Source organism: Nicotiana tomentosiformis, chromosome 1 (assembly GCF_000390325.3).
Source record: "Nicotiana tomentosiformis chromosome 1, ASM39032v3, whole genome shotgun sequence".
NCBI lineage: Eukaryota > Viridiplantae > Streptophyta > Magnoliopsida > Solanales > Solanaceae > Nicotiana > Nicotiana tomentosiformis.
In genome coordinates this window covers 129,080,731-129,092,999 of record NC_090812.1, presented here as the reverse complement: position 1 = coordinate 129,092,999, position 12,269 = coordinate 129,080,731, and the positions used below count along the sequence as shown (strand labels likewise).

The following is a 12,269-nucleotide window of genomic DNA, read 5'->3' as shown; positions in this document are numbered from 1 at the left end:
TTAAATAAGTGTTGGGACAAACTTTATACAGGAGTACAAGACTAACGCGCTGCTTTTTTTGTTAGAAACACCCATGCCACTTCACTCAAGTGGTGTATTTAGGCACATTTTGAAAAAAATTAGTGTGTAAAAGGTGTGTTATAGGAATGTAGTCTCAAACTTAAGAATAAACTATCTATTCTGTCTACTATTTTATTTTAGTCGATCACAAAAGAATAATATATTTTTATATTAGTAATAATAACTTTAAAGTATATTTTATCTTTAATGAGATGATTTATAACCACGCAAAGATATATATTTTATTTTAAATCACAAATTTTGAACTTTCTTAAACTTCGTACGAAATCAAACATTATCACGTAAGTTGGAATAGGGGGAGTACATATTTTGCCCCCACAAAAAAACGAGTAGAAAACTTTAAATCCAGAAAATAAAATGAGTTACATTATGTTTGATCATCTTAGTAGTTGCTAGATTTTATTATTTAATTCTCAATCCAAAATATGTTAATATTTCTAAGGTAATCTTAGGCTTTATTCGTTTGCAAGTTCTAATTACTTTCACTTTGTAATACTTAAATTTGCTTTTATTTTAATTATTTATAAAATTAGTCAAGGTGGGTTGCTCTGATGGTAAGCACCCTCCACTTTCAACCAAGAGGTTGTGAGTTCGAGTCACCCCAAGAGCAAAGTCGGGAGTTCTTGGAGGGAAAGATGCTGAGGGTCTATTGGAAACAACCTCTCTACCCCAGGGTAGGGGTAAGGTCTGTACACACTACCCTTCTTAGACCCCACTAGTCGGATTATACTGGGTTGTTGTTGTTGTTATTGTTGTATTTATAAAATTAGTCACTAAGTACTCTGCTTAGTGGTATTTGCCTAAAAAAGAAAAGAACTTGAAAAGACTAGGCCGTAAATAGGAAAAAAGAAAAGATTAGGGTGTGAATTGCAAAAGAGGTGAATATTGAATACCAATGGACCCGTTATCCTTCTCCGATTCCAAGCTCTGCAGATAAGGCGTTAAAACGGCCATAAGTACCTTTGTAGATAGAATAACGAGGAGGGAGAGTTTGTCAAAGAGAGAAAGAATGGCTTCTCTGTCAATGGTTTGTTCAGGAATAGGAAGGCATGTGCCATCAGCCTCACTTTCTCTACTCACTGGTTCTTCAAGAACGGGCTCCGTATCCTTGAAAATGGCACCTTGTGCTGCTAAGGGATCAACTCGTTCTGGGTTGCTTCACTGCTCTTTTGTTCCTTCTTCTGCACTTTCATCCCTATCTGCTTCTTCTTCTTTCTCCGGTAAGTCCTATAAATTTTCAATCACTTTTTCCTTTTCGCCGACACCCTCAGCTGAAAAGTTTCTATCTTGGTTTTGCAACTTGAATCTTATTCACAATTTTGATTTGAAAATAGGAAAAGATAAATTAATTATTAATTTTATTCTGTTTGCTGAATTGGGTCTTGTGGAGATTGGAGATTTCAGTTGTCGATTGGATTGGTAATGTGTTGATGTTTCTTGGTTCCTGTTAATGTTGCTTTAAATTACTTCGTGTGGATACATTATAATTACTTAACAGCGTAGCCTAGTGATTAATGAGGTGGGAGGAGAACCATGAGCTCAACTTCAATCCCACGGGACGCAAAAAACACTAAGGGGTCGTTTGGCAGGGTGTATTGAATAGGGTATATTAGTAATGCTGAGATTATTTCTTATCGACTGTTTGGTTTGGTGTAGTAAAGGTTTTGAAAGGGCAGTTCTATCTTTATACATGCTTATCCATGTATTAAAAATTATAGTATTTCTAATGTCATGGTTTGCTATGTATAAAAATAGTACATCCCCTAGTGATTTCCATCTGTCTAAGCCTTAGTGGACAAAGTTATTCGTTACCTGTTCTAGGGGAGTTACTAGGTACTCAATAGAATAGTCGAGATGCGCGTAAGCTAGCCTAGACTCCACTGTCATAAAACAAATTGCTTCTTGTGGGTACATTGTAACTACCAATAATTGTATTGATTATGGTTAAAGAAGCTTATGTTATCCTAGTACTGTTGGATTATATCCACGTATAGATTTGAAGGTATTATAGTAATGCTTGACCAAAAAGGAGAGAAAAAGAGTACGTTGCAATTCTTGATTGTGATGTTTTGTATTCCACATAATTCACATTTGGATTGTCTATTGTAGATATTTTAGATCTGACATTGGCGTGCTACTGAAAACATTGAATCGTATTGCTAGTTTTATGGTCAAAATCCATTGGCTAAAGCTAGATTATAGAACAATTGAACCGTAAAATTTTGAACAAGGAAGATACCTGGGGGAATATGATAAATATATGCAGATTAACATTCTATGTTGATATTTCCTAGGAATAGGTATGAAATTAAACCATGGTCCACTTAGTTTCTTCCTTTGTTCAACGTTCTACAGTTCATTGATAGTGTTCTATTGTGGACGTTATAGGTTTGAAATTGGAATGCTAATGAAAATATTGAATCGTACTGTTAGTTTTATGGTCAAACTCGGTTTGTTTAAAGGTAGATTATAAAACAATTGAACCATAAAACTCAAGCGAGGAAAACCTTAAGGTCCAAAAGGCATTCACATGTGATAAATATATGCAGGTTAACATTGTGTTGATATTTCCTAGTATTAAGTATGGAATGAAAGCGTTTGTTTTCCACTTATGTTTCTTGAACTTTTATCTTGTGATCTAATCAGCTAAATATGCGTCATTATTTTCGTCCTTTAATATCCTTATGGTCGATCTTATGAGAAACCCGTGCAGCATGCAGCACTCTAATCACTTTGCCCTTATCATAGCCGTTAGTGTGTAAATCTTTTCCAATTTGTAGCGTTTGCATTAGTCACAAATGCGAGTTTTATGAAAGTAGTTCTGGTCAAAATTTTGTATAAAATTGGCATTGGGAGTGGCGCAAACTTAGTAGTTAACTTCTGGCTTAGGTTCATCACTTGGATTTGGTTTCAATTCCAACATTGGAGTGAGCACCACAAAAAGGCGTGGGCTGGTGGTGAGGGCAAAGAAGTATGCTCTTTGTCAAACTAAGAGGAATAGATCAAGGAAGTCATTGGCTCGGACTCATGGTTTTCGTAAGCGTATGAGCACCACCAGCGGCAGAGCTGTTATTAAGCGAAGACGTGCAAAGGGCCGATGGGAACTCGCCCCAAAGTCTTCACCTAGAACTGGCAAACGAGCTTGATATTTACTGTTTTCACATAAGTGATTTTTGCTGGTAATATGTAATCTCTTTCAGAAATTTGCTTGCGACAGGTTCAGCTGTAATTTTCATTTGTATTATTCAAAGAACTAGCTAATTTGCATTTTTTCTATTATCCACTACTCATTGATCCTTTTATTTTTTGCCGTACTTGTGTTTGTTCTTCTATTATCCCCTTTTTTTCTATTTTTGCCTTCTTCCTAACAGGTTTTGTCTACAAATGACCCTGAGAAATCCATAGCAGGTTTTCGGTTTGTCTGTTTCATTATAGGGCATCTTTTGAGGTCCAATGACGGGATCAAAATTTTCTTACCATTGCTTATTTAATACTCCTTCTGTCCCATTTTGTATGAAATACTTTACTTTTAGTTTGTCCAAAAAAGGATGACGCTTTTAAATATTTGAGGACAATTTAACTTTAAACTTTTCATTTAACCCTTAATGATATAATTTTATAGCCACACAATTGTCTATGGCATGCTTTAGATCACACGTTTAAAAAATCATTCTTTATTTCTTAAGCTCCGTGTCTAGTTAAACACAGAGGGAGTAATAATTTTCCTATTCATTTCTGCCAATGGAAAAAGTACTAAAAGTAACTTGTTTTACTAAACAGGGGAATAGGAGACTTGACATGCATGTACATGTTGCAGAATGTTATGTGGGTGCTATATTGTTTTCTCAAAAGTCATTCACTGTGATCTTTGTTTTTTTATATTTTTGTAAACTTTTTACCTGCTTGAGCATGTAGTTGGGTGAGCTTGAATATTAATTGAAGTTATTTCAGTCTCTTGTGATTTCTGCACTGCATCTGGCTCACGGTGCATCTACAGAATTCTACATAATAAGGAATTAGAACTATGCTGCCGAAATTATTTGGCACTTATAGAGTTGAATATGATATATAAATCATTTGGTGCTATGAGTAGAAGATGCTCAGGTTTATGAATCACCATGAATTCATAGCCTTATTACCGCTTCTTTGTTTTGAAGTTTCAATTTTTGTTCTCAGCTTTTATGAATTTGCTGCGAAAAATTCGCAGCTCATATAAGAAGGCCAGGCTATACCCTCCTGCTTTCAAACTGTAACTTTTGCATTTACAAGTGGTAATAAGATCATGACTTGGTTAAAAAGGAAAAGGAGTAGAGAATATTTGGTCTAGTCTATCTTCATTTATGAACTGATAAATTTTATGGAGTATGGAGGTGTCCTTAGTTTAGTTCTCAGTAGCTTAATTGCTGATGATTCTACCAGGTCCAGTGAGATAAAATTGATAGCTATTGCATTTTATACATTGAATCAACTTGTTCTCTTACTGCAAATATACTAGTTTGGTTCGAGTGATTGGATAAAATAATCATGGTATAGAATTTGGTATTGCTTAACAACATGGGATAACTTATCGATGCATTATTAATCACTTCATTACAATCCCTGCATTATGCCTTGCAACAACTATTTTGACATCTTCAAGAGCTTCTATTTAAACATCAGAAACTGGCATCAATGCATCAATGTATATCTGTGTCCATGTGTCATGACATGAGTTCTCCCCACCGCCTGTCCAGGGTTGAGCTCTGGGATTTGACGGCGGACTTAAAAAGCCACCTACATACGCTTTATGCCCAATCATTTTGGATAACTCTTGCATCCTCTGTATTACCGCGGCGACTGGCACAGAGATAGCCAATGCTTATTCCCCAGATACCCTTGGGCCTTCTACCTCCACGCGGCATTACTCGGTCAGGCTTTCGTCCATTGCGGAAAATTAAATCAACCTGAACTTCCTCCCGGAATAGTTTCTTTACCTCTATATTAGTATCTAGGAAAGGCAATGTAGATTCTATTCCTCTTCAATCTACTTATACTGTATGGATAAGATATGCAGGCACTGCGGGGAAAGGTGTCTATGAGCAGGCTCCTGCAAAGTTGAACGAAAAGTTTAACTTGATTTGGATGTTTAGAGTAGACTTGTCTTCAGATCTCCACCAGTAAATAAACTGGAAATTGGATCTTTTTCGTAGCTACCGGGATAATCATGCTTTCTTGTTCCATGAATACCTTATAACAAATCATATCTCGTTGACATTGCCTGGGATTTTACTGACACAAGTGAAACGTTATTTACTGTTTGAACCAGGTTTATTTACAGGATACGAACTGTGATATGAGCTTTTAATTACTCCAGTTTTATGAGGAATATGATAATTTCAGAGCCAGAGGCTCCTGCAATAGGCTTAACCTGCTGTAATAAGCATTTCTCCAATCAACTACACATATTAGGAGACTATTCGAGAAATCATGTTTTTCAAATATCATACACTTCCACTAGTCTCAGTATTCATAATAAAGAAAGCCGATATTGGGAGCAAGATGTTTCTAACCTAATCTTAGTAAAATCCTTTGTTAAATTTTCGTTTTTGTTTCTCAAAATTAGTAGTCATAATGATTAAAACCTTTGTTAAATTTTCATTTTTGTCAAAAGTTTTCTTTCTCACTATTACTTTAACAATTTGTTTGGATGGTTGTTACCCATTGTATCGTATTGTATTGTTATCTCAAAACAATGTTTGTTTTGATTGTTTCATTTAAATCGGTTGTATTGTATTGTTAAATTTATTGTTTCGGAACAATAAAAAGTCTCATTTTTTGAAACAACCGATTTGGTGTGGTGAGATTGTTTCTTATTTTTCTTTCCAATTATGCCCTAATTTATTACTCCATAATTCTATTTTACCGTTTACCTTCTTTTTTTTTAAATTTTTTTAACTCCAAATCTCTCATCTATAACCTACTTTGTCTTCGTCCCTTTTTTTCCAGAAATTCTGTCGCTTCCAACTCCAACCTAAAATTGCTAATTTTGTTAGAATTTGCATGAATTTAATTGCTTAATCTATTTTTAAGACATATTTGGTGTAAATTAGTAGAACGGGGTTTTATTAAATTAATTTTATGCGTAATTATTGATAAATCTAATATTTAAACAATTGAGGGTATTTTAGTAAACTTATCAGTTACAGTACAATACAATACAGTCAAACCAAACAGTAAAATGTTATTTAACAAATGAAACAATACAATATATCCAAACATTGTATTTATAAAACGATACAATATAATATAATACAATACAATACAATATATTATAAAACGATGGATAACAACCATCCAAACAAGCTGTTAAGAATCAGATCTTCGTGAAGAGAAAGCATAATAATAACAAACTTTGATACCATGGAATGCATTGCCAAAATTGTAGTTAAAATTTGGAAAAAACATAATCACCCCCTTGGGTTCTCCCACTTTATCATATGCACTTTTATACTTTGCGGGGTCCTATAACCCTCATGTCTTTGTTTAAACGGTAATAAATATCATCTTTTTTTATGAGTACCAGTTCTACAAGAAATAGTGTAATACACGCTCCAACCATCTTTTGCCATGTAATTTTTCCTTTTTATTACTAATTTTATTTTGTTTTTCAAATTTTACAATATTTCTTTTCTACTTTTCTACTTCTTTTCTTTTTCTTCTTTTCTTTTCTTCTCCCCTAACTAATATCGTGTCTCTCACCTGTAAACTTGAAGAATCCGGTAACTAAGCCAAAAATCTCACTGGAGAAAAGAAAATCCACCCATCTCCAAAAAAGAAAATCATGGAAATCTTGGTGAGGTTCTTCCCATTCGTTAAGAGAGCAAAGATCCGAAGTGAAATAGTTTCACAAAAATAGGGTGAGTCACTATATTCAACTTGGGAGAGGTTCAAGGGACCGCTTCGAGATTGTCCGCATCCTAATCAAACAATAAAGTCTTGGCTCATACTTTTATTGTAGGACTTTATTTGGAAACAAAAATAGTGGTAGATGATGCAGCAGGTGGTCAAGTGTTGGAAGAGTTTTGATGAGATCTACGCATTCCTAAGTAAGTTCTCTAAGAGTAATCCGGACTAGCAAGGAGAATCAGGTAGACATAAAGTTCACGAGGCTACCAGGTACTAGAATCAGACATTGTTTCTGCGTTGTTGGCACAAATGGCTTCTTTGGCGAACCAATTCAATTAAATGGCTATGGTCCTGAACAAACAGCAAGGTCAACCGATACAACAAGTACAATCATTCTTTGAAGCATTTGGAGAAGGCCACACCAGCACTTTATGCCCAGCAAATCCAGAGTCGATATATTTTATGGGTAATATAAATAGAGGCCAAATAAACTAATATGGAGATACTTATAATCTCAACTGGAGAAACCACTCGAACTTTTCATGGGGCTGCAATCAAAGGACATAAACCCATAGTAGACCACCAGCTCAACAACGGCAGTTTCAGCCTTCATAGGTTGATCAGTCCAAGAATTCGATGGATAGTACTGAAGAGATGCTTAAGAAGATAATGGCGGATAATCATAATCAAGCTAGTGTTATCTGTAATCAGGAAAGATAAGTGGGTCGACTTGCTAGCACCCAAAATATCCTACCAGCTAGGGCACTTCTTAGTGACACCAAGGCCAATCCTTAAAGCTCATGTTAATGTCGGAGAAAAAGGTTGTGGCGAAGCCACTACCTCCTTTCTCCCAGAGATTGCAAAAAATGAAGGACAATGCTGCATACAAGAAGTTCATGGATATTTTAAAATGGATGCAAATCAACATTCCATTGGTGGACATCTTGCGAGAGGTGTCAAAATATGCAAAATACATCAAGGAGATTGTAGAAAATAAACGGAGGTTAACTGAGTTTGAAACTGTGGCACTCACAGAAGAATGTAGTTCGAGAATGCAAAGCAATTTACCTCAAAAGTCGAAGGATTCAGGGAGCTTCTCTATTCAACTTTCGATTGGTAAGCATGCAGTTGGGCAAGTTTTGCATAATCTTGGGGCGAGTATCTTGATGCCTTTATCCGTGTTTAAACAGTGGGGGTTGGAAAATCCTCGACCAACAACAATGATCTTACAGTTGGGCGTACCGATCTCTAGCTAGCCCCAAAGGGGTGATTGAATATGTGTTGGTTCAAGTGGGGTCATTCATATGTCCCGCTAATTTCATTATTTTTTATTATGAACCTAATATGGAAGTCCCATTATTTACTTTGGGACAATCATTCTTGGCCACTGGTCGGGCTATCATTGATGTTTGTGAATGGTATATGTTGATGAGAGGGTGATCGAGTAGCCCTTTTCTTTCATGACCTAAAATATCACTAATGGTCATGATGTAATCTAACCTAACACGCTAGGTAAGCCAACATCCAAATCAACTAAAATACGATAAATACAGGGTAAACTAATATTATGATATACATAAAGCATAATAAATCTCACAACATCAACTAAAGCAGAAAATGCTATAATAACTCCCAAAACCTGGTAGTACGAAGTTATGAGCTACTAAGATCAAATACAACTGAGTCATAATACAGAGATAACATGTGGAGTATGATATCAATATAATAATGAGAAGAAGGTGACTTCAAGAGCGTGCGGCCGATCAACAACAGTACCTCAAGTTTCCTAAGTCAGCTACTGACACTCTCCTGGGCTCCACTAGTGCCCATACCAGAATTTGCAAAAAATATCCAAAAGTATAGTATGAAAAAAAAAAATATACTCAGTAAGTATCAAATCTAATATCGAAGAAGTAGTAGCGAGATTTTGACAAAAATGTAATACTCCCTCCGTTTCAATTTATGTGAACTCATTTGACTGGGCACAGAGTTTAAGAAAAGAGAGAAGACTTTTAAACTTGTGGTGTAAAATGAGGCACATATATTTTGTGTGGCTATAAATCATTGCATAAAGGTAAATTATTTCCAAATAGGGAAAGTGGTCATTTTTTTTGGCACGGACTAAAAAGAAAATAGGTTCACATAAATTGAAACGGAGGGAGTATCACTTTCTCAACTTGAACCGTCCATAATAGCATGCAATCACAGAAAATAACCAAAAATAACAAATATAATAATGAGATACAAAAATAAGAGATATGATAAGTGTGCTTCTCAAACAAGATATCCAAAATACAATTCAATTGCTAAATCCGCATATAAAGATGATATGCACCAAGTAACACCTATATGAATGCTTCTATATGAGTCTAGGATGATTATGCATGCTCAAAACTCAATCATAACTAATATCCAGCACATCCTATGTGCTCCCACATGATCCAGCGCGTCCCACGTGCTCAACACGATATATATATCACCTGCGCTCATAGGGCCCAATGTAATATGGGTAATCACCTAACTTTGGAGGGACAGATCTATATACCACATAGAAATTCATCGTGCCATAATATATCAATATCACAATAATCGCACAGTATGAATTATCGTGCCATAATAATATCAATCCGCTCAAATGTTTAAATATGCCATAATCATATCAATACGTATCAACATATCCATCTCTACGAATATATGTATATGTTCAAAAAATAACCAGTAAAATTCACAAGGACATAATAAATAAAGACGCAGATAAGTGATCATGATATAAAATATGACTACGACTAAAATAAGTGTATCAGCATCTCAAGAATATCCCATCATGCCCAAATAAGATGTTATAAGCTAAAACATAATTTGTAGCATTAATAAATAGGCTCACGTAATTATACAATCAAATAAAGCAAAGTCTAGAAGAACAAACAACCAAACAAGGCATAAAGAAGCCTAAAACTACCTCAAACATGATATAGCCTTAGTGTACATATATACATTCATCACCTCGCATATATGTCACTCACAAATCACATAGCATACAACATATAAGTTCAATTTGTAGAAAATTTCCTCTTAAAAAGGTTAGACAAGAGACTTACCTCCTCCCGGAATTTCTTCAACCCTCAAATACCGCCTTTCCATTGAAATTTTCCTCCAAATGACCATTGAAACTTTCCTCCAAATGACCTAAATCTAATCAAACAATACTAGTCAAGGTCTAATGAATTCATAGAACCCAATTCCAAACAATAAAGCTTCAATCTTTAATCAAATCTCAAAAGTCAACAAAAAGTCAACCTAGGCACACATAGTCAAAACTCAAGTCCAAAGTCAAATCTTATTGATCCATAATCCCACGGGTCCAAATAAGTGATTAGTTTCCAAATCCAAGCCCAAATTGGTGTTCAAAATCTTAAAATACACTATCTTAAGTTGCAGAAAAAAATCCTAAATTTTCACTCTTAAATTTTATGTTTAGGTGTAGAAATCCATGGGAAATCAAGATATATAATCAAAACCAAGTAAGAATTACTTAACCTCAAGCTTGGGGTGAAAATCTCCTCAAACATTGCCTCATCTCGATATTCAGGTCTGGAAAATGTTGAAAATTGGCAAAATCCCGAAATATGGACATTAAATACCCATGCCAGCACTTTGGTCTACGCAATCGCGACCAAGATACTCTTGATCCCGATGCACAGTGGGGTTGTCGTCCTTTCTTCTACGCGATCGCGTCTTCTTACCCGCGATCCCATCAACCCTCACGCGATTGCGATTCACCAACTACACAAGCTACGTGAATGCAGGCCACTCCACGCGACCACGAAGCCTAAACTCTCCTATCCTACTCTCCTTCTATGCGATCGAGACCTATGTCACGTGGTTGCGATTCACACTGCTGGCATTAGAAAACCAGCAATCCGACTTAGCTCAAAATGATCCAAAATTACCTCAAATCTCACCCGAGTCTCCTGAGACCCCGTCTAATTATACTAACCAGTATGTATACCCTATATAAACTTGTCCAAAGGCTCAAAATATTAAAAATAACATCAAAACTATGAATCAAGCATCAAATAAAAAATGTCAAACTTTCTTAAGTTCAAAATTCCAACTTTCGACTAGAAGCGTGGAATCAACCCCGAGCCATCCAAGACCCGAACCAAATATGTGTATAAGTCCAAAATCATCGTACGAACCTATTAGAACTTTTGAAACATCAATCTAGGATCGTTTACCTATAATATTGACTTTGGTTAACTCTTCCAACTTTAAGCCTCAAGTTTGGAACTAAGTATTTCAAAGCACTCTCGATCCCCTTGGGAACTAAATCATCCATCCCCACAAGTCATAAATTATCAAACCAACCTACGTGAAGTCTCAAATAGGGGAATGAGGTTCTAAAACTCAAAACAACTGGCCGGGTCATTATATTTTTAATGTGTATAGAGCACTCAAGTTTCCAGCCCACTATGAAGATTTGGCCATATTCAGTTGCGAAGGACAATGTGACAAGTGTGACTCCATATATGACTCTAGAAGATCCCCTCGAAAGAGCCTTGTTGGGTGATGAAGAAGAAAGTGAAGATGAGCTAGTGGAGGAAATTTAGCAAGTCCTTAATATGACATGTAAGTATGTTTATGGACTTAGATTGTTCGAAGCACTTGACATACCATTGTCATTGGCACCACACAAGCCATCTATCGTAGAAGCTACAGAATTGTAGCTTAAGCCCTTACCATCGCACTTGCTCTATGCTTATTTGGGAAATTCAAAAACTTTGCATGTTATCATTTCATCTACTCTATCACAGTTTCAAGAAGATAAGTTATTGCGGGTACTTCGAGAGAATAATAGATCTATTAGGTGGACTATTGCAAATATTAAGGGAATTAGTCCTTTGTTTTATATGTATAAAGTTTTTTTGGAAGATGCGCACCGACCAAGTATTAAACAACAAAGAAGGCTAAATCTTATCATGAAGGAAGTAGTGAAGACAGAAATTATCAAATGGCTCAATGCTGGTATTATTGTTCCTATTTCGGATAGTAACTGGGCGAGTCCCGTACAATATGTTCCAAGAACGTTAGAATGATTGTTGTGGCAAATGAGCATAATGAACTAAATCACACTCGAACTGTAACGGGTTGGAGGGTTTGTATTGATTATAGGTAGGTCAATAAAGCTACATGAAAGGATCACTTTCCCCTCCGTTTCATTTATAAGATGTTGGATAGGTTGGCAGGGCACGAGTACTATTATTTCCTGGATGATTATTCAGGGTATAATCAGATTGCTATAG

General features: G+C 35.7%; 1 protein-coding gene and 1 long non-coding RNA gene across 2 annotated transcripts; one reads left to right on the top strand and one right to left on the bottom strand.

Moving 5' to 3' along the window:
* The first annotated feature begins 1,090 nt into the window (after window positions 1-1,090).
* LOC104110749 (large ribosomal subunit protein bL34c) lies at window positions 1,091-3,227 on the top strand. Its single transcript, XM_070200691.1, has 4 exons — window positions 1,091-1,301; window positions 1,416-1,500; window positions 2,470-2,543; window positions 2,971-3,227. The coding sequence occupies exons 1-4, from the start codon at window positions 1,091-1,093 to the stop codon at window positions 3,225-3,227; spliced, it is 627 nt and encodes a 208-aa protein (XP_070056792.1).
* A 1,409-nt stretch (window positions 3,228-4,636) lies between these two features.
* On the bottom strand, window positions 4,637-10,415 carry LOC117280180 (uncharacterized). Its single transcript, XR_004510664.2, has 2 exons — window positions 8,035-10,415; window positions 4,637-5,167 (listed from the first exon to the last, which is right to left on the bottom strand). It is a non-coding gene; the product is annotated as an uncharacterized lncRNA (long non-coding RNA).
* Between the last annotated feature and the right edge of the window lie 1,854 nt (window positions 10,416-12,269).